Genomic DNA, 23395 nt, shown 5'->3' with positions numbered 1-23395 from the left:
AATGCTATGAAATTTGAAAAACAATGCCATGCAATGTAAACCAAGCAATTTATTATTTAATTATAACACTTGTCCATACAATTAAAAATCAAACACTACATATCATAATCTATATCAAGATCCATATCAAACACTACATATCATAATCTATATCAAGATCTATATCAAGATCTGCATCAACATCAGGTTGTCTATGCAGTTCATCATCTTCATCATCATTATACTCTATGATTGTGTCATCCTCGTCATCATTGTGAACTAAATTCTTTGCCATTAGTTGATCATTGAACATGATCTCAGGATCCATATCATCCCTGCTGTATTGAACATCATTATCTTGGATCACTACCCCAACACCATCAGTGGTTTCATCCTATTGAAAAGCATCATTAGAGACATCATCCCGCTCTGGTATATCCCATACTCCCCGATGCTTAACACGTTCAACGACTCTCCAATTTTTGCCTTTGTTATCATTGACATAGAATACTTGTCTTACCTGAGTAGGTAGAACAAATTGGTCATCTTTATACCAAAGTCTTGTAACATCAATACTTGTGACATGTTCATCGGAGTATATTCTATTCTTGTGACCGGTGTCATACCATTCACATTGGAACAAAACCACTGTACACCCATGCAAGTATTTCAATTCCCATATTTTGCATAAGTAGCTGTAAAAATTAATTTGGTTCCCATTATGGTCCCCCTCTACGACCAACCCACTATTTTGGCAGGCACGACAATTTTCATGGTTTCTAGTATGGAATCGAATTCCATTGTAGATGCACCCAAAATAAAAGTCAATTACCGATCCAGGACCATTTGCTAATGACCACAATTCGTCAGTTGCTTCAGGTGACCCTTTCGTTCGCAAATCATTCATCTACATAAAACACCATATAACAAGTGTACTAAGTTAATGTGAATTGAAAGTTTTAACAATTGTATTCAGTTATTTTCTTTAGTATATCTTACACGATTTTTGAACCATTTTGGAAATTCTTCTCGTTGTACCCGAGTAATGTCACGTCCTTGTAGATTATGTAAAATATTCTTCTACTCCCTACCCAAGGAAATGTTATACACGTAATTAACTTAGAGAGTTCGAAACAAAATGGAACGATTATGCATAAACGTAATTAAATTTAAATACATACTCAATATATGGCTCCACCTCAGAGCTATTGTACAACACAAACCAATGAGCCATTTCTCGTTCATTTTGCGAAGGGTCAAGAGCCCTTGTGATAGGTGAGAATAGATGAGCATTTTGGGTGAAGACCTCCATCCCGGGACCACGTTCACCACCATCATCACTTCGTTCAGGTTTATCAATCCCTTTTAAGTACATTGAACAAAAAGTAAGACACTCTTTGACAATGTAAGCCTCAGCGATAGAACCTTCTGGACGTGCTCTATTACTGACATACCCTTTCAAAGTCCCGAGAAACCTTCAACAAAAATTCACAATGAAAATTATGCTTCTTGATGCAAGAAAATTACTTCATTAACAATAGTCTTTTATGGGTGGATTTTTGCACAATATTTTAGTTATAACAAATTAATAAATAACCATATGTTCATAATGATTACCTTTTGATCGGGTACATCCATCGATATTGTACCGGTCCAGCAAACATGGCCTCACGGGGCAAGTGAACAACCAAATGGACCATCACATCAAAGAAAGCTGGAGGAAAAATTTTCTCCAACTTGCAAAGTATGAGCACAATTCATTCCGCCATTTTTTCCAAATCAGTCTGTCTTAATGTTTTTGAGCACAATTCTTGGAAGAATTTGCCCAACTCAAATAGTGTTGTACAGATCTCCTTGTTCACAAAACCATGCATGCTAATTGGTAGAAGTCGCTGAAGTAGGACATGACAATCATGGCTTTTCATGTCCGATAATCTTTCATTTTTAGAAGTCACACATCTTGAGATGTTTGCTGCTGTAGACACCCCATTTTTGACCGTCCTCAAGGCTTGGACGTCATCGTTTGAACACGCGATGATTATCCATACTTGTGCTTGTTTTGAGTTTCGAAAAGTCTTGGCTGCGCGTCTTGCCTTAGAATCTCTTAACTTCACTATTTTGTGCTTGGTTGCACCAAGAGCTTGTAGATGTGTTCCTGAGGGAATGGGGGAGCCTGTCGACCAAGTCTCCTGCCCACCGGCCAGCTTGATTTTCAATCTGCCAAATGTGATGGTCAGCCGGCCAATTTGACTGCCGGTCGACCACTTTGGTGGCCGGCCGGCCAAATGTGGTTTTCAACAGATATTTCTGTAGACAGCTGGTAGCTGTCATTCTAGGCCATACCCTAGCCTATGCCTGGACGTGGGTGTTCTGAGGAGCTGCAGATTGATACATATCTATATCAATCAAGCTCTCTCACATAAGATAGGAGGAGAAGAAAGAGATATACAACACAAAACAAAAAAATCTCTCTCTCTACATTTTCTGCCTCTCTCTCTAAGGTTTAGGGCTTGTTTGTGCTCAAAAGTGCATTTTCTTTGCACTTTTGCATACAAATACCTAGTTCTCTACTCCCTTTATTGAGATAAGTTCCTTGGAGGTGATTTTTAGGGTGATTTGAGGCCTTTTCTTGGTCCAAAAGTTGCTGATTTGCTGTTGTGCTTCAAGGGTGAGCTTTTACCTCTTTTAAGCCTTATTTTCATAGTTTGTTTTGCCATATTTGTAACTATTTTTGAGCTTAACATATAACATAGAAAAGTCTTGTTTTTGAGTGCTCTAAATAGTTTGTTAAGGGTGTTTTAAGCTTTGGGGTTGTTTGACCCCTCTTAAGGCTTGTTTGGCCCTTGTTTTGTGCCATTTCGGTTGAGCTCCGAGACCTTTGTGTTTGGGCCTCCTCACCACTGAAATCTTGAGGGATTTCAATGATGAGGATGGTGCTTTGAGGTCCTAAGAAGGAGAGGGCCACCCCCTCTCCTTGTTGTCCTTGAAAAGGGCCATATTTGCCTCTTGAGGGAGCATCTTGTTTAAGTGTATGTTGGCCATGCTTTAACTGATTTTCGTGCTTATTATGTCATAATATAGCTCTGTTTTCAGTTAGTTTGGACACATCTTGCATGCCTTGCATACATGTCATGTAATGCCACATTTTTGCCTAAACATGCTTTAGGTGTAGACCCTTGTTCTAGCATGATTTAGGCTTAGCTTTGTGAAGCTTACATGCATATTTTGATGTGCTAAGGGACTGTTTTAGGTCATTTGAGTCATTCATGTCTTGCTTTGTATAGCTACCATGCAATCCGTCTTGAATGCCTTAAGCTTTGGCCTCTCTAGCATGCATTACTTGCATTGTTTCAATGGTTTGGAACCACTTACCATGTTATTTCAGTCCTTATAATATGCTTGTATTGCTTGTCTTTGATGCCTCTTTGATGCCTTATGAGGTTGTGCCTTGTGCTCCATGTTTGGTCATTGTGCATGCCCTTTGAATTTAAGTCATTTAGATGCCATCTAAGTGGTCTTTAGGCTTTGTTTTAATATGTTAAAACTCTGTTTTGATCATTTAATTCATGCCATGTTTGGTTTTGCTAACGGTAGTTCAATACCTCCTTAGCTTGCCTTAAGTACTTGGGCCATTATTGCATGCTTTGCTTGTTTTGATTACTTGGTTTGGCACCTCTCTTTCATGCAATTTCAGAGCTTATGATACATGCCATATGCCCATGTTTGTCTTCCTTTAAGTGTGCTTAAAGGTTGCTTATTTGATGCTTAAGTGTTGGCCCATCAACATGTTCATGTGTGTGTGTGTTGGCTCTCATTTCCGTAGCATTAGCCACTATTTTAGGCTTGTTTAAGGGCAGCCTAATTTAGTTTTAGTCCACCCTTTGGCATGTTGTTGCATGCCTAACTTATGACATGTTGCATGTTGAAATGATGTTGCATTTGGCACGTATTCTCGTCTTTGTTTTGATTGCTTAGCATGCCATATGTTTTGCATGTCTGTGTGTTGACATTGTGCCTTGTATGCTCATTTAACTTGCATGCTTGTTATATGCCTTGCATGCTTTCCATATGCTCATGTTGCATGCCTAGTTAACATACTTAGGTTGCATTACATTTGCATGCATCTTTCACCTTTTGATCAAGCCATGATGGAGGTTGAAAGTCCCTTTGTTTGCTTAGTTGCATTGCATTTCATTTAAAATCAAAGTGCATACTTGGTTTCTTGGGCCATCATGCATTGAAATGCGCGATTGATGGTCCGAGAATCGAGAAGCGTGTCCCTTTGAGTCATAAACATGATAGGGGATATGCTGGTGCATACATTTGCTTGAAATACATTGCCATGCCTTGCCTATCCTCTGCTGCTGTCAAACAGGTTTCAGCAGGAAGAATTGGCCGGCCGGCAGTGTTTGGTGCCGACCGGCAAAACAGGTTTGGCCGAGCGCATAAGTTTGTGGCCGGTGACCATTCTCCATGGCCGGTGGTGTCCTCACTCAGTTGGTAGTGTTCCACAACACTTAGAGAAGCAACCTTGGGAGTTGTGAAATTTTCAGAGAAGCAGAACAGTCAAAGCAGAGGCAAACTTGTGCATGGCATTAGATTTCCGAGCAAACCCGAGCACGCGCTCATTGGATCCTCTTCCCGAGGCCTTTACTTCTTTCTTAGCTTAGTTAATTTGCTTAATTAATTAGGTGGTCTGTAATAATTAATTAGCTTGTAGGTTAATTAATTTGTATTATTCTTTTGGTCCCTCCGAGCGGGGGTGAATTTGTAATAAGTGTGGGTGCGTGTGTGCATGTCTTTCAACCCCTACTTCTTTCTCCCTTTTACTTACCTGCTTTGATGGTTAGTATTAGGACATGTTTACTTTAGCATTCCTTATGTTATGCATGCGTGCATCATTCATTAGTCTTGCATGCACCAGGCTCGGCGCATCATACTAACTGCATAAGTATTTCAAATCTAACTCGAATACGTGCTACTTGTGCATTTTCACATGTCATTTATATACTAGCCGAGCCTACTCTAGTGACATTCCGTATGCGTTGCATTAGGCATTTAAACATGGACTTGGATCATGCATGATTGCTAACATGTTCTTGTTTTGGCACGGAGTACTAGGTGAGCTCTTTATGCTTTAGCATCTCACTTGAGTGTGAACGTTAACATGATAGCATGATTACCATGAGGCTAGATGCTTATGTGATATAAACTGCTTGAATGCCCGTGGGTGAAGGTTGGATTGTTTGAGTTGGGATAACTCGTTGAAATTCGTATTTTAGCTTACTTGTGAGTAGCAAATTCCAAAGCGTTTTCCAAACAAACGGATATGCAATGTTTTGTTCCAATTTAGGCAATTTGGTCTATACTTGTTTGTTTGCTACGCGCATAACATAGTAATTCTAGGCTAATAAATGGAATAAGAACACATAACGTTTTCAAAAATGGATATCACGGTTAGTAGAGGCCGATCTTCGGATTGGGCGAGAGGGGGTGCTCATAGCTGACCTTCCCCAATCGTACCCAAGCTCCCGAGCCAAGGAAACTTTGGTGATGACGGACACGTGGCCTTTGGCACCGAGTCAGGGTTTCCTAAATTCCCTCATAAAAAAAATATTTAGGTGGCGACTCTGTATCTGGCAAAGCAGTCCATGTTTGGCACTTCTTTTCTAAAAATCTGTTTTTCTCAAAACGATTTGCCGGATTTGGACTCTTTGGTTCAGATTAAGAACCGTGACAATTTGTGAGTCCTGAACTGTAGTAGACCCATAAACGAACAGAACGGGGGAGAACGGGACTCGTCCTCTCGGGGCGTTCGGGGACGTCTACAGTTTCTGGCGACTCTGCTGGGGACTTAGAGAGCTTGACTCGAACTCGTGATATCCTGTTTTGATTTCATTTATGTGTCTCTTTGCATTGCATGTGCATTGGTACGCCTAGGACACCGTGTTTGCCATTTGCCATTCCTGAACAGTTTGCCAGAGGCTTGACTTTGTCAAAGCATGCCATAAGGCTGACCGGTTGCGGGCTCTGACAGTATGGGAACACAAACCCTGGTTTTACCGGGGCACCGTTTTCGACCATTCGACCTAGTGCATATCGAAATCCATAGTGACCATTCCAAACTAGGACAGGTTGCTTACCCGATGTTAGGTTGTTTGAAAACTGCTGCGTGCATAGTGAAACCCTAGCTCCTGACAAAAATAGGACAGGGAAACCCTACCCCTCCATAGGGGTGTTTTGGCTCTCTTTACTTGCTATGTGCTTTTAGAATGCATCTCTACAGGGAACGCACATATCAGTTTGCAAGTTTGAGTATCAGACCTGAGGGCACCAGTATCAGTTTATGAGAATCAGTTATATCTGTGGGTATCCGATTCAGTATTTTGGGGGCAGTGATTTCAGGCAAAAGTGATCAGTAGTAGAGTACAGTTATTCAGCTATACTAGCGTCTGTTCTGATTGGTCCCAAATGCTGCGTGTTTTCTCTTTCAAGGTTCAGAGAGTTGATACAGAATAGCCAGTGTTCCCCCTTGCTGAGACAAGACAGATATCTGATCCGTCAGTCACCATTCAGTACAGCGGACTTATCATGACGCAGAATTCAGAGGAGATTGTGGTTATGACGGCCGCATCAGATCAAGGAATCACTTTGCAAAGCGAAACCAATGTCGATGTACCGCATCCACCCAGGTCGCCTGTCGCGCACCCGGTCTGGACCCCCCAGTTGTATCAGGCTCGTGAGACCACCACATTCGAATTGATGGGAATGATAGGTGACCTCCAGAGATCCGTGGCCGATTTGGCCTATGGAATGTCGGCTTCGCCACCAGCTGCACCATATGTCGGGAATTTCATACCACAGGAGCCCCCGCTACAGGGGCAGATTGTGATCGAGCTCAACCAGCCAGATGTTGCCTCAAGCTACAGCAACGACGTGTCAGCAACAACCGGGGTTCACTCTGATGTAGTAACCCAAACCCCCGATCAGGCTGAGGCCAGAGACAAGAACAAAATGAAGGCAGATGCCGATCCCATTGAACAACTGCTGTGGACAGCCGAGGCTTTGAAAGCCAGAGGGATGAATAAGCAACAAGTATTCGCAGTCATGACTAAAACTGTGGATGATGCTTTCCCCACTTCAACCGAAGGCGGTTCATGCCAGGCAGAAAATCGGGATGGGCCCCGCCATGCCAAGACAGTCCCTGTCATCCCTAACCCTGTACCAGGAAAAGATCAGAAAGCCAAGGCAGTGCCTGCCGACCCTTTCGCTAGTGCGTCTAGCAAGAACCCTCAGACTTCAAAGTACCTACCTCGAGGGCGCAGAGCCTTTCATGCCCTCTACATGCCTCTGTCTAGGGCATTTCAAATATTGGCTAAAAAGGGGCATCTTAAACCCCTCGAGCCTCGGCCCCTTCCGAAGAATCTCCCTCTCTCACATGATGCTACCTTGTACTGCGCGTACCACCAACAGTCCGGTCACAATACCGATGGTTGTTTCCGCCTTCGTCATGAAGTGCAAGATTTGATTGACAATGAGGTCATCCTCCCGCCTACCTTAGCAAAGTTTGTTACCACTAAGCTATTAGATTTCGAGGATACTGCAAATTTGTGATCAGGGGTTGGACCACCTGCGGGCGGCGCTCGGTGTATTTTGGATGTGGCGTCTGGCACGCATTTCTGGAGCATCTGCGAATGCTAGTTTTGTAAATCCTGGCTTGCGTGTCGAGTCAGTCTTTTGTTTTGAGTCTGTCTCATTGTCTTGAGTCAGTCCTTTTGCTTATGGGTCTGTCTTGTTGTAGCGAGTTAGTCCTCTTTGTATAGAATGTCGGGTGATTCCGGAGCTGTTGCCTCGAACACCGTTTTGTTTTGTAATTACCCTTTTGCTTTCTTTTGAGTCTGCCTCTGTCGTGGAGCCAGTTGCAACCAGGGAATCTGAATGAAACAACTGCGGCTATCATGTTTCCATGTTTACTACTATTCTGAATTAGTTGTGCCAGGGGACTTGAATGGGACAGCAGTACATTCCACTTGTTCTCTTGTGCCCTGAAAATCGTTACATTGACCTAAGTTTTTCAAAACTTTTTGAACACTGCTGTGAAAACAAAGAGGAAGGAATTCCTCGGGTTTTGCAAACTTTGATCAAATTGAGAGAAAGAGAGGCGTGCTAAACCCTTAACGATTGAAATCATGCTTGTCAGCATGAGTACTGAGAAGGACCCTGGCTTGATCCAGAATGGTTCCACACTATCTTCAGCATGAGCGATTTGTCGCTTCTTTAAAAACTTTCAAAAACAAAATGTTTTGCGCGGTCCTGCGAAGACCTGTGTGGGATTCCTCTTGAGATTGTGCAAAATCGCTCTCAGCCTCAAGACTCGAGCCCTTGTTCAAAGCTTTGAACCACAATTCGGAGTGTTCAACGATCAACCATCAAGAGAGGCCTATGTGGCCAGATTGGAAGCAACCCTCGAACAAGAGGCACCAAAGTCAGATCAAGAAGATTAGATCTCATCAAAAGAAGCCTGTAAAGCTAGAACAGAAGCACCCCTCCAAACTAGGGGCAAAAATGTCCGATTTGCTCGAAGAGCCGAAGATGGGTCCTTCAGTAAGTCAATGCAACAACCACTCTCTTGGATATGGATGGCTTCAAAACCCTAAAACCATTTGGCATGGACTTGTTACACTTTTACCCTTTGAGCGGCTCGCTGGGCCGAAAACCCGGAAGGGCGACCCAGGCAAAAGTTAGAGCAAGAGAAAATACAAAAAAAATGCAAAAGAAATGAAAAGAGAAAAATAAGAAATGAAAAGAAAAAAGAGAGGAATAAAAAAAGAAAGGGAAGAAAGAAAGAGGAAAGAAAAGCTCGCAAGGTCGAAAACCCCCATCGGGCGCCTTGGCAAAAGTTAGAGCCTAAAAGGTGAAGGTTAAAATACCCGAGTGTACCTTGACCGGAACTACGTAAGGCTTGATTCCCATGTTTGGGATACGTAGGCAACTTCATCCTAAAGTCTAGCCCCCAACGCTTTCATAGCGCCTCAGTCCATGTAATGGTTTTGATTATTCTAGCCCTCCCCGAATCCGATAGTTCGGTTGTGACAACCGGATATGTAGGCAACTTTATCCCGAAGTCCAGCCCCCAACACCTTCAAAGTGACTGTGTCCATATATTGGTTTTGACCATCTTCGTCTTCTCTGTATCCGAGAGAGTTCGGTCGCAATCATCATTAGTGAGGACTGTTTACAATATGCTGCGGCATCATCCAGACAAGGGGCAACTTTCCGTTGCCATGAGTCGCCGTTCAAACCAGGGGCAACTTTTCGTTGCCGTGCAACGTCCTTCAAACAAGGGGCAATTTTCCATTGCCTTCGAACCGAGGTTGCGCATCTCAAGGGTAAGTTCCGTGCTTGTTTAGCACCGGCTGTTTGCGAAAATAGTTTTTGAAAATTTTTACTAAGGTTGACTATTTTCTCGAAAACTATTTCATTTCTCCAAAACTTAGACCATTTTTGGACCCAAAAAAGGAAAATTTTCAGTGCTCATGACCTGACTTGCATAATTTTCAAATCAAAAATCGAACAAGTGTGTTAATCTAACTCTCATATTGGTCAAAATTGTTTTAGTAGAAAACCAAAACAAAAATTGTCATAGTGATGAACTAGGGGCACGGTTGAGTCAGGCTTCCTGTTTTTCCCCCATCGCCAACATACTTGCCAAGAAGGGCACAACTCAAGCTGTCATTAAAGGGCTGAAAGCTCTCTCAACCTCCGAGCGACGAGGTATCGAACCAAGTACGAAGCACAAATCTGAAGGGATCAAGGTACTCCGTTCCCTTACCTGAGGCATCGACCAAGCGCCACCGGAAGAAACAGCCGTGAGCTAACCATGTTGGGCATGAACCCACAACTTCCTATTCATCCATTAAACACCCCGGGGAGGGATAAAAAAATGAGAGAATAAAAAATAGAGAGGTGTAAGTTGAGAGAAAGAGTGAGCAAAAAGGGTTTTGAGAGAAAAACCGAGCTTGAGTGCCAGAGGGATGTGAGAATCACAAATAAGAAAGGGTGGGAAACAATACCCAGAGAAATTGGCTCCTCGTGATCTGAGGTCCCCCGTCTTCGTTAACACGTCTGTATGTCGTGTCTTTTGTCTTGTTTACTTCAACCTTTGTTTTGAGTCTTTTCCGAGTGTGCCTCGTTGTGTTTAGGTTGTTTACCCTTTTGTCTCCGCTATTGTGTCTTTCTCGCTGAGTTCAGTTGTAGGCTCGATACCCTGGTTTGAAGAAACCATCTTCAATTTCAAAAATTAATCGTTTTGTGCTAAGAATGCTGTGTCATTCTCCACATTTGTGCAAAAACATGATTTGGTTCTTTCATACAACTGCAGGGTCCACCCCCGATAAGTGTGAACAGGAAAACCTGGGCCTCTTTGAAGCTTCTGGATTTCAGATCGCATCTGATTGTGCTTCAACTTCAGCAAATTCAACCTCCATGGTCTGTCTTGTCAGATTTGGGCTGTTTGTTCAGGATCTGCTGTGTGCAAAATGAACTAAGCGCTGTGTTATGAGCTGTATGCAGATTAATCCCCAGTAGAGTATGAGTCGAGTGTTCAGAATGTGCAATGGTTGGTACAGTTTGTTTTGCTGTTGGCTGGTTCGTTATATGATTATTACAATGCAAGTGTTCAATTTTCAGACAACAGATCAATTTCATTTACATTGAGGTGCAACATGATGCGATGCGATGAAATATATGAAATGTACAAATGCAACACTTTTTCAGACAAAAAGTTTGTTTCATTTCATCATCTTTTTCAAGTACATGGTTTTGGAAATAAAAATCTGCCCGCGGCAGTACAAGGTACTCTAACTACCAGCAAAAGGTACAAAAGAAAAAGAAAAAGAAAAACAGTAAAAATCTGGATCAATGACAAAGGATCTTAGGCCTGGGAGTCCGTCCTAGTCCTCTTCCTAGACGAAGGTCCAGGAGCATCATCAGCACTATCATCTGAGTCTGAGCCCGAGCCGTCTCCAGTCTCCTCCTCGGACGACTCTGCCTCCACCTCTGCCTTAGCCTCGGACTCATCATCATCATCAGGGACGGGTGCCCGTGAGCTACCCCCGACATGGGTGCGCCCCGCCTTGGTGCGGGGGTATGCTCTGCCATCTCCTCCGGTAGGAATAGAAGGTCCAGCTGGAACACCTCCCACAGTGGGAATCTGGAAAGGAGGCTGAACAGTATAAGGGGCAAACACATCAGTATACTATGAGCAGTTTATCAGTGCAGAATGCAGTGTATGAGTACAGCGTGCGAAAGCCGTGAGTGGTTTAACAGTGCAGAATGCAGTATATGAGTACAGTGTGCGAATGCCGTGAGCAGTTTATCAGTGTAGAATGCAGTGTATGAGTACAGTCTGCGAATGCCGTGAGCAGTTTATCAGTGCAGAATGCAGTGTATGAGTACAGTGGATGAATGTCGTGAACAGTTTATCAAGTGTTGTGTTGTGCATCAGATTATGTGAAGCAGCTTATGTGTATGGTTTGAGACCGTGATCAGGAGAACATACCGGAATGCTATAGAGGGCCACGAGGTCGAAAGTCCGCTGCAACATCCCCATCATGGAGGCATTCAGCTCCAAGGACTACCTGGTATACTCGGAAGAAGCCTGCAAAAGTATCAGATGCATCAGTATTCTGCGGAATATCAAATAAACTGAAATGAAATGCCAATACAAGATGCATAAAATGTAGTAATACATACCGGAGGCAAGTCATGGAAACCGACCAACTCATGGTCAGCCGGAGGAGGAGCAAAGGGGATCTGGTACGTCGCCCCACCCTGCCCTCGGCATGTCATCATCGTGGGTAGCGCTGGCCAGCTAACCCCCTGACCTCTCCGAGCTCAGCTCCTGCCACGGACACGAGCTGTCCTCGACGTCCCTGCCCTAGCTCCAGCTCCAGCTGCTGGCGCCACCGGTCTCCCTCTCTCAGCTCGATGGCCACCGCTCAGAGGCCGCATAATGTAGGTTTGGACGTACTCTCTGTAGTCGCCCTCACCCCTGAAGTCCTCCGCGTCCCAGCCAATCGTGTAATCGGCCATCTGTTGGGCGGTGAACCTCTCGGTGTCCCTCATGTGGGTAGGAGGCGGACCCGAAACTATCTGCTCTGGCAAGTCCAGGGTCTGGCGTAGGAAACGCTCACCCAAGTACCAAGCTCGACAAACCGGACCCTCCAGTAAAATCCGAAAACGTGCAGTCTCCTCTGCACCGGCAAACCGATCCTGAGTCACGGCTGACAGTGGAGCCCAAGGCTGCCAGGTGATCTGAAAATGAAATACAGATTGATATCTACTATTATTGACAATACAGTGTAAAGGGAAGCTTAAATGAATTGCAAGTAAAACATACCTTTGCGGGGGTAATAGTGTCGAAGTAGCGTCGGAAAAAGATGAATGTCTCCCGGGGCCTCCGTATGCACCTCGCGTCAAAGCGACGCGAAAATGGGACGACGAGAGGGCTCTCTACGTTGGGCACTGGGGCGAGTCTCGGGAAGTAGGTGTAGATCCACAACTGCAGAGCAAATACCAGAAGGGTTATCAGATAAAGCATAACACAAAATAAAGCAGAAATTGCAGGACCGTGTATTGTGCAGTGTATTGAGCAGAGTGTACAGTGTGTGCAGTGTACAGTCAGTGTAAAGCAGAGTATATGTGTGCCGTGTGTACACTACTCAGTCAGTGTAAAACAGAGTATATGTGTGCCGTGTGTGCAGTATACGACCAGTATGAAGCAGACCACAGTGTGTGCAGTGTACAGAGTACAGAAAATGTAAAGCAGAAATGAAAAGCAGAGGAGAAAACATACCTCCCAAGCTCGCCAGTAGCCCCCGAGCAGCTGTCCGCTGCAACGGGAGGTTGAGCTCATGTACCTGTACAGAGTGGCCAAGGCAGCGCCACCCCAGTCATAGCGCAAGATCCGGGTGACGTCCACGAGAGCACTGAGCAGGCAGAGGGGCACAGTGTTCGCCCGATCGGCGAAAATAGTCGTCCCCAGTAGGAACATGAGAAAGCCGCGCTTATATCGCTCCACCGCCTCCTGAGTCATCGAAGCCTCCTCGACTAAGGCTGGCTGGACTCTAAACTAGACCTCAAATCATGAATATCGAACGAAGCCAGGACGTGCGAGAGGCGGTACCTCACTGAGCAGGTAGATCTGAGCAGCCTCCCACTCGTCCATGTCGGTGTCGAAGGGGATCGGATCACCCCCCACTCCGATGCCAGTGAGCATCGAGAAATCATAGGGAGTCATCGTCATGTCTCCCGCGACGGAGAAGTGGAAAGAATCGGTGGTGTCCCACCACCTCTCCACTAAAGTAGCAAGGAGAGGCCTGCTCGCAGTAAGGCGCGACAGTCCCCTGCAGAATGCGCCAAATCTGGCCTGGTCAACAATGCGACGGACTGCGTCCGGTAACTCCGTGTACCAATCCCGGGCGGCAACATTCCCATACCTGTGGACATTATGGGAATCTCCCTGTTCAAAAGCAAATAGTTGCGAAGAATGTAAAATGTACAGTTTTGAAGAGTATTCAGAATTGGTGGCAATATAGTGTGTGTGCATGTTTTCAGATTCAAATAAGGTGCCGAGTACCGGTGTGCTCGCAGTGGAATACAGTGTGTACTGTGTCAGTATGTCTGAGTGATTCTGGGCCAGTGCAGTGTGTGTGCACGTGTCAGTTTCGAATAGATATCAGTTGCAAGTGTGTTCACAGTTAACTACAGTGTATCTGAGATAAGCAGTTAAAGAATATAATCAACTATGGCAATTGAGTGTTCTACATTGCGAAAAATGAAACGGGGGAGAATATACCTCGGAAGCGCCGTATGAAAAGTGCGTTTCGGGCTCACGCAAGAGAAGCTCTGGTGGCACACCTCTCGCAAAATCCCGGAACTAGCGAAGTCCGTCGGGAGGAAGCACATGAATCGCCGGCTGGTAGGTCGCCGGGTCGAACAGGCAGACACTTAAGGGGAGGAGCTCGGCCTCTAGGTCCATCTCGTGATCCGGGGGAGTCCGGCCCCGTGGAACATCACCCGCCATGTCAAAAGTGGTGTGAAGACGGCCGAAAAAATGAAAACCGGATGAGAATATGAAAGGTCAACCGAAAAGTCAACCCCGGGAGGGCGGAAAATGGCCGAAAAAGTCGGAATGTGGAAAATATACGGAAATCAAGAAAAACTTGGGGAAAACAAACCCCAAGAGGCGGAAGTCGAAAAAAAACTACACCGAAACGAAGTTTCGATCGGATGAAAGTGTTTGAAACGCGGTGAACTTCGCGAATCAAACGTCGAAAAGGGCGCGAGAATAAAGGAAAACGAGGAAATGAAGAGAGGAAAATACTCTAGAGAGAGGGAGGAGAGAATTTCGGTTAAGAGGAAGTACGAAAAATAGGGTTTGGAACCCTATTTTAAAAGACCCGAGCCAAAAAGACAAAACTGCCCCGATTCAGGCATTTTTGGCCGGTCGGCTACATTTTTGGCCGGTTGGCCAAATATTTGGCCGGTGAGTTATTTCGATAGCCGATGGATAGCCGGTGACTTCCCCTTTTGGCCGGTGAGCCTCCTACAACCTTGTTTGCGTCAAATGAGTGGTTTGGGACCTTCATTGCTCAAGTTAGTGCAAGAACGGTGTATTTCCAAAGCTTAACCAGCCTCTATTTCAACCTCGGACCGTGTCTTCTATGCGTGGCACCCGAATTTGTGCAAGGTGTATCCTTTTGGTATCCTTTTTTATCTCTTACAAGGTTCGAAAGTTGCCCCATGTGGGTTACATTACAAAGCTCTATCATGAACGCGCGCTGATTTTGCGTCATTTCTGTCACGTCGTTGCACACTCATCTCGCATTGTCATGCGCATGTCATAATCATGCATAATCATGCATTCAAAATAACAAAATTCATGTATTTGCCCGGTCTGGCGAGACCTTAAACCCGCTCGGTTGCATTGTCATGCATTTCGAACGACGCGCGTGGTTGCGCATTCGGGTTCACATGCATTGTCATGCATATCAAAAGACGTGCGTGGTCGCGCACTTACATCAACATGCATTGTCATGCATCTCAAAAGCTGCGCATTGTTGCGCATTTCAAAATCATGCATTATCATGCATTTTCAAAAGAAAAACAAAAAAAGAGAGCAACATGCATCGCTATGGTCTGGCAAGACCTTAAATACGCTCGGTCTAGGAGACCCTAAATCCTCTGAAGGTGCAAGTCCTTCGGTGCTTATCGTGCCCGAATGACTTTCGATAAGTTGCATTATACATGTATTTCAAGCGACTCGCGCCGTCGCATATTCAAGTTCACGTGCATTCCAAAAGACGCACGTTGTCGCCTATTTCAAAGATCATTTGCATTGTCATGCATCTCAAAAGCCGCACGTTGTCGCGCACTTCAAAATCATGCATCATCATGCATTTGCATTTCAAAAGCAAAAAAAAAAAAAAAAAAACATGCATATGTCATGCATCATTGTAAATAGTGCATATGTCATGCATCATTGTAAATAGTGCATATGTCATGCATTCATTGTAAATAGTGCATATGTCATGCATACCACTGTAAATAATGCATATGTCATGCATCTTACTGTAAATATTGCATTTACGCCCATCCATTGCATTCATTGTAAATAGCGCATTATAGCTTGCATGCATCGACTGCATCACCCTCATCTATGGCTTGCGCCTTTCCATGTTGAGCTTGGTCTGGTATGTGCCCACACTTTTCACATCGAAGCACAGTTCTGCATGTGTACGCGCCTATTCCACGCTGGTATGTTCGTTTGAGGGTTGTGGCACCGTTTCTGTGTTAGATGCTGTTTGTTTGTGTACATGCCTTTCCTAGGTAAGATTTGGTTTCGCCCGCGTGCCTTATCCATTATAAATATTCCATTCCATTGCATATTTGTATATGTTGCATTGTAGCTTGCATGCATTCACTGCATCACTTCCATCTAGGGCTTGCGCCTTTCCTTGTTGAGCTTGGTCTGGTATGTGCTAATACTTTTCACGTCTATACACTCATAGTTCTGTTTGACCGTTCTATGTTAGACGTGACTTGTTTGTGTCCATGCCTTTCCTAGGCAAGATACGGCTTGGCCATAGGCCTTAATCCACTGCATCAATTCCATTGCATATTTGTAAATAGTGCATTGTAGCTTACACACATCGACTGCATCCCCCCCCCCATCTATGGCTTGCGCCTTTCCATGTTGAGCTTGGTCTGGTATGTGCCCATACTTTTCACGTCTATACACTCATAGTTCTGTATGACCGTTCTATGTTAGACGTGGTTTGTGTGTGTCCATGCCTTTCCTAGGCAAAATTTGGTTTGGCCGCTTGCCATATCCATTGTATATATTACATTGTAGTGTAATTTTTGCATCCAGCATTAGGATCATTGGTCTTTCTTCAGCGGATCATTTCCCCACTTATGTCATTCCACCCAATTACTTGTTCTTGTGTCTGTCTACATCACTCATAGTTCTGCATGTGTACACGCCTATTCCACGTTGGTATGTTGGTTTGAGGGTTGCGGCACCTTTTCTATGGTAGACGGACTTTGCATCTCCATCAATCTATTTGACATTTTTGTGGTTTTGAACCGCTCATGATTTGATTATGATTCAATTGCATTGCATTTTCATTTGCATTATTATACATAGTTTTTTATATATTGCATATCATTTTGCATTCATTTTGCATGTTGTGCATATTGCTAACGATATCTGTACCTGTTAAGTTTTCTCTTTCAGGCACGATATTGTATGTACGGTTCATTTAAGGCTGGTGCAACCAGACGAACCGCACAGGTATTGTATTCTCCGAGTGAGACGTATCGAGAATTGCATAATTCTCTTACATCTTTTCTGCATTATAGTGTAGTTTGGTGTATGCTAGCTTAAAACTGTCGCATGTTATGCTTCGTTACAGCTTTCTTTGCATGATCATAAGTTATGTTCGGCTCCTTGCATTGTTAGTTGCATTTTGCCCCTGCCTTCGGGCGCATATCTTTGCTTGTCTTGCATGTTTATCTAAGTCTTCGGCCTTGTCAAAAATGGGTCGTCTCTGGGCTTTGACATTCACTCCCGTCATTGTTATGACTTTCAAGTTCTGTCAAAGAGGGGCTACTGTAGACACCCCATTTTTGACCGTCCTCAAGGCTTGGACGTCATCGTTTGAACACGCGATGATTATCCATACTTGTGTTTGTTTTGAGTTTCGAAAAGTCTTGCCTGCGCGCCTTGCCTTAGAATATTTTAACTTCTCTGTTTTGTGCTTGGTTGCACCAAGAGCTTGTGGATGTGTTCCTGAGGGAAGGGGGGAACCTGTCGGCCAAGTCTCCTGCCCACCGGCCGCCTTGATTTTCAATCGGCCAAATGTGATGGTCGGCTGACCAATTTGACTGCCGGTCGACCACTTTGATGGCCGGCCGACCAAATGTGGTTTTCAACAGATATTTCTGTAGACAGCTGGCAGTTGTCATTCTAGGCCATACCCCAGCCCATGCCTGGACGTGGGTGTTCTGAGGAGCTGCAGATTGATACATATCTATATCAATCAAGCTCTCTCACATAGGATAGAAGGAGAAGAAAGAGATATACAACTTGGAGCAAAAAAATCTCTCTCTCTCCCTCTCTCTCTATATTTTCTGCCTCTCTCTCTAAGGTTTAGGGCTTGTTTCTGCTCAAAAGTGCAATTTCTTTGCACTTTTGCATACAAACACCTAGTTCTCTACTCCCTTTATTGAGCTAAGGTCCTTAGAGGTGATTATTGGGGTGATTTGAGGCCTTTTCTTGGTCCAAAAGTTGCTGATTTGCTGTTGTGCTTCAAGGGTGAGCTTTTACCTATTTTAAGCCTTGTTTTCATAGCTTGTTTTGCCATATTTGCAACTGTTTTTGAGCTTAACATATAACATAGAAAAGTCTTGTTTTTGAGTGCTTTAAATAGTTTGTTAAGGGTGTTTTAAGCTTTGGGGTTGTTTGACCCCTCTTAAGGATTGTTTGGCCCTTGTTTTGTGCCATTTCAGTTGAGCTCCGAGACCTTTGTGTTTGGGCCTCCTCACCACTGAAATCTTGAGGGATTTCAGTGATGAAGATGGTGCTTTGAGGTCCTAAGAAGGAGAGGGCCACCCCCTCTCCTTGTTGTCCTTGAAAAGGGCCATATTTGCCTCTTGAGGGAGCATCTTGTTTAAGTGTATGTTGGCCATGCTTTAACTGATTTTCGTGCTTATTATGTCATAATATAGCTCTATTTTCAGTTAGTTTGGACACATCTTGCATGCCTTGCATACATGTCATGTAATGCCACATTTTTGCCTAAACATGCTTTAGGTGTAGACCCTTGTTCTAGCATGATTTAGGCTTAGCTTTGTGAAGCTTACATGCATATTTTGATGTGCTAAGGGACTGTTTTAGGTCATTTGAGTCATTCATGTCTTGCTTTGTATAGCTACCATGCAATCCGTCTTGAATGCCTTAAGCTTTGGCCTCTCTAGCATGCATTACTTGCATTGTTTCAATGGTTTGGAACCACTTACCATGTTATTTCAGTCCTTATAATATGCTTGTATTGCTTGTCTTTGATGCCTCTTTGATGCCTTATGAGGTTGTGCCTTGTGCTCCATGTTTGGTCATTGTGCATGCCCTTTGAATTTAAGTCATTTAGATGCCATCTAAGTGGTCTTTAAGATTTGTTTTAATATGTTAAAACTCTGTTTTGATCATTTAATTCATGCCATGTTTGGTTTTGCTAAGGGTAGTTCAATACCTCCTTAGCTTGCCTTAAGTACTTGGGCCATTATTGCATGCTTTGCTTGTTTTGATTACTTGGTTTGGCACCTCTCTTTCATGCAATTTCAGAGCTTATGATACATGCCATATGCCCATGTTTGTCTTCCTTTAAGTGTGCTTAAAGGTTGCTTATTTGATGCTTAAGTGTTGGCCCATCAACATGTTCATGTGTGTGTGTGTTGGCTCTCATTTCCATAGTATTAGCCTCTGTTTTAGGCTTGTTTAAGGGCTGCCTAATTTAGTTTTAGTCCACCCTTTGGCATGTTGTTGCATGCCTAGCTTATGACATGTTGTTGCATGTTGAAATGATGTTGTATTTGGCACGTATTCTCCTCTTTGTTTTGATTGCTTAGCATGCCATATGTTTTGCATGTTTGTGTGTTGACATTGTGCCCTGTATGCTCATTTAACTTGCATGCTTGTTATATGCCTTGCACACTTTCCATATGCTCATGTTGCATGCCTAGTTAACATAGTTAGGTTGCATTGCATTTGCATGCATCTTTCACCTTTTGATCAAGCCATGATGGAGGTTGAAAGTCCATTTGTTTGCTTATTTGCATTGCATTTCATTTAAAATCAAAGTGCATACTTGGTTTCTTGGGCCATCATGCATTGAAATGCGCGATTGATGGTCCGAGAATCGAGAAACGTGTCCCTTTGAGTCATAAACATGATAGGGGATATGCTGGTGCATACATTTGCTTGAAATACACTGCCATGCCTTGCCTGTCCACTGCTGCTGTCAAACAGGTTTCAGCAGGAAGAATTGGCCGGCCGGCAGTGTTTAGTGCCGACCGGCAAAACAGGTTTGGCCGAGAGCATAAGTTTGTGGCCGGTGACCATTTTCCATGGCCGGTGGTGTCCTCACTCAGCCGGTAGTGTTCCACAACACTTAGAGAAGCAACCTTGGGAGTTGTGAAATTTTCAGAGAAGCAGAACAGTCAAAGCAGAGGCAAACTTGTGCATGGCATTGGATTTCCGAGCAAACCCGAGCACGCGCTCATTGGATCCTCTTCCCGAGGCCTTTACTTCTTTCTTAGCTTAGTTAATTTGCTTAATTAATTAGGTGGTCTGTAATAATTAATTAGCTTGTTGGTTAATTAATTTGTATTATTCTTTTGGTTCCTCCGAGCGAGGGTGAATTTGTAATAAGTGTGGGTGCGTGTGTCCATGTCTTCCAACCCCCACTTCTTTCTCCCTTTTACTTACCTCCTTTGATGGTTAGTATTAGGACATGTTTACTTTAGCATACCTTATGTTATGCATGCGTGCATCATTCATTAGTCTTGCATGCACCAGGCTCGGCGCATCATACTAGCTGCATAAGTATTTCAAATCTAACTCGAATACGTGTTACTTGTGAATTTTCACATGTCATTTATAGACTAGCCGAGCCTACTCTAGTGACATTTCGTATGCATTGCATTAGGCATTTAAACACGGACTTGGATCATGCATGATTGCTAACATGTTCTTGTTTTGGCACGGAGTGCTAGGTGAGCTCTTTATGCTTTAGCATCTCACATGAGTGTGAACGTTAACATGATAGCGTGATTACCATGAGGCTAGATGCTTATGTGATATAAACTGCTTGAATGCCCCTGGGTGAAGGTTGGATTGTTTGAGTTGGGATAACTCATTGAAGTCCGTATTTTAGCCTACTTGTGAGTAGCAAATTCCAAAGCGTTTTCCAAACAAACAGTTATGCAATGTTTTGTTCCAATTTAGGCAATTTGGTCTATACTTGTTTGTTTGCTGCACGCATAACATAGTAATTCTAGGCTAATAAATGGAATAAGAACACAACGTTTTCAAAAACGGATATCACGGTTAGTAGAGGCCGATCTTCGGATCGGGCGAGAGGGGGTGCTCATAGCTGACCTTCCCCAATCGTACCCAAGCTCCCGAGCCAAGGCAACTTTGGTGATGAGGGACACATGGCCTTTAGCACCAAGTCAGGGTTTCCTAAATTCCCCCATAAAAAAAATATTTAGGTGGCGACTCTGTATCTGGCAAAGCAGTCCATGTTTAGCACTTCTTTTCTAAAAATCTGTTTTTCTCAAAACGATTTGCCGGATTTGGACTCTTTGGTTCAGATTAAGAACCGTGACAATTTGAGAGTCCTGAACTGTAGTAGACCCATAAACGAACAGAACGAGGTAGAATGGGACTCGTCCTCCCGGGGCGTCCGGGGACGTCTACAGCTGCATAGCCATCTGGATAACTAATAGACTTCAAGAATTCACAAAAACCATCTATTTGTCGAGAATCCAATGTGTAGGCTGCCTGAGGCTTTACAACGGATCCGTTATCTTTCCTCTGTAGATGCAATTCTTGCCTTATGCCCATTTCTTGCAAATCATCACGTGCTTTGTACGTGTCCTTGTTTTTCCCATCTATGGCCAACATCGTCCCGTAAAAGTTTTCACAAATATTCTTCTCAATGTGCATGACATCAAGATTGTGCCGAAGGTTTAATTTCTTCCAATACGGTAGCTCCCACATTATGCTTTTCTTTGTCCAATTCAATTCTTCAGACTCTCGTGGTCTTTTCTTGTTGGTAGGATCCTTTCCAAACTTTACTTCCCGCAATTGATCCAATTGAGCCATTACTTTTTCCACCTGCAAATCCAAGGATTTCTTTCTAAGCTCAGTTAAACCATCAAACTTCTTGTCTTTCCTCCAAAGGTGGTTATCAGGCAAGTAAGCTCGATGACCCACCCACCCAATCTTACTGATCAACCCGCATGACAACGGATTATCATTACAAGGAGGGCAAGACAAATAACCTTTAGTTCTCCATTCGGATAAGTCACCATATGCAGGGAAGTCATTTATGGTCCACATTACAGCTGCATGCATCCGGAAGGTCTGTTCAGTGGAGGCATCGTAAGTCATCACACCATTCTCCCACAACTCCTTCAACTCATCAATCAACGGCCTTAGGTAGACATCAATATCAGTCCCTGGTTGATTACGTCCAGGAATAAGTAAGGACATCATAAAAAATGGGGCCTTCATACATCTCCAAGGTGGGAGGTTATAGGGCATGAGTATGACAGGCCACATGCTATAGGAAGTGCTCATGTTCCCAAAAGGATTGAACCCATCGGTGGCTAGACCCAACCTAACATTGCGAGTCTCCTGGGCAAACTCTGGATAATGCAAATAAAATTCCTTCCACTCTTTACAATCAGCCGGATGCCTCCCTACACCATCATCAACAGGCTTATCACTATGCCATCTCATGTCTTTTGCCGTCTTCCTAGACATGTACAATATTCTCAATCTAGGTGTCAATGGGAAGTAACGCAATATCTTGTGAGGGATCTTCTTACCCTTGCTATCATTTACTCTGTACCTAGATGCTTGACATGTGGGACATTTTTCCAAGTGAGCATTCTCTTTCCAGAATAGTACACAATCATGTTTACATGCATCAATGAGCTCGTACCCCAAGCCCAAGTCACGTAGTAACTTCTTGCACTCGTAAATTGACCCTGGCACCACGTGGCCTTCTAGTAGGAATCGCCTTTGTATCTCCAAAACCTTGTCAAAAGACTTATTGCTCCACTTATTTTCTACCTTCACATGTAGCATCTGAATAACGAATGACAACAAAGTATCTGAGTTTTTGCAACCTGGGTACAAGCAACATTGGGAAGCATCTAACAATTTATCAAAGTGTCGTACATCCTCTCTTTCTAGAGTATCACCCTCCATAAAATTCCCCCTTTGATAGTCCTCTATCAGTTTATTATATTCATCTTTATCCTCATCATTCTTCCCATTGCTTTCATTAAGGTTATTGTATTCTGGAAGTTCACCGTGTTCTAACCAAGTGGTGTATGATACTATCATCCCACTTATGAGCAAATGAGCCGTCACAATATCATACTCCTGCTTATAAAAGTTACAACAATTGATGCATGGGCACTTAATCTCCCTAGCCTCACCCAAATGAAACTTTGCAAATTCAATAAATGAGTTCACCCCATCTACAAATGGCTGACTGAATCTATCAAAAATTAACATCCAACTCCTGTCCATATCTGATCATAAGATAGTAGTTAATACCAATAGGACACAACCGGTACTATTCCCCTTTGTTACAACAATATCTTAACTGAAATAAACTAAGGAACTACACAAAGTAGGTAACCCAAAAAGTAAAGAAGAGAAAAAAAAACTCAAAGGTAAATTATGTATCTAATTTATCTTTCTTAATTCTTCACAAGAACAAAAATACATAATATGCTTGTGCTAATAAACATGAACCTTTCTAAGAAGGTGGTGTGTTCGTGCAGAACACTGACGCCCGTCAGACATTTCCTGACACATGTTGCACCTGCATCCAAACATGTCTTTTATTTTAAATCACACTCAAACACACTTCAAACACTTGAAAGACACACGTGTTCATCATTTAAACACATTAAATGGGTCATCTAGATTTTTTCCAAATGTTAAAAGTTTTTTTTTTTTCTTTTATAATTCAAAATTTTCATTTTTGTTCTTAAAGTATGGGTGGTATAGAGAATGCATGAGAGTGGTGCTATTTGGACCGAACATCAT

The 23395-nt window shown here is 43.5% G+C and overlaps 1 protein-coding gene across 1 annotated transcript; it reads right to left on the bottom strand.

The window, feature by feature from the left end:
• Nucleotides 1-133: 133 nt before the first annotated feature.
• Nucleotides 134-22870, bottom strand: LOC114268409 (uncharacterized). The gene is made up of 8 exons (XM_082923957.1): nucleotides 20972-22870; nucleotides 13409-13501; nucleotides 12380-12541; nucleotides 12196-12294; nucleotides 11619-11638; nucleotides 1157-1454; nucleotides 812-886; nucleotides 134-373 (listed from the first exon to the last, which is right to left on the bottom strand). The coding sequence occupies exons 1-8, from the start codon at nucleotides 22868-22870 to the stop codon at nucleotides 134-136; spliced, it is 2886 nt and encodes a 961-aa protein (XP_082780083.1).
• Between the last annotated feature and the right edge of the window lie 525 nt (nucleotides 22871-23395).

This window comes from Camellia sinensis, chromosome 4, assembly GCF_055761805.1.
Source record: "Camellia sinensis isolate YWXY chromosome 4, ASM5576180v1, whole genome shotgun sequence".
Taxonomy (NCBI): Eukaryota; Viridiplantae; Streptophyta; class Magnoliopsida; order Ericales; family Theaceae; genus Camellia; species Camellia sinensis.
Note: the sequence above shows the minus strand (reverse complement) of the source record. Positions and strands in the feature narration are given on the sequence as shown.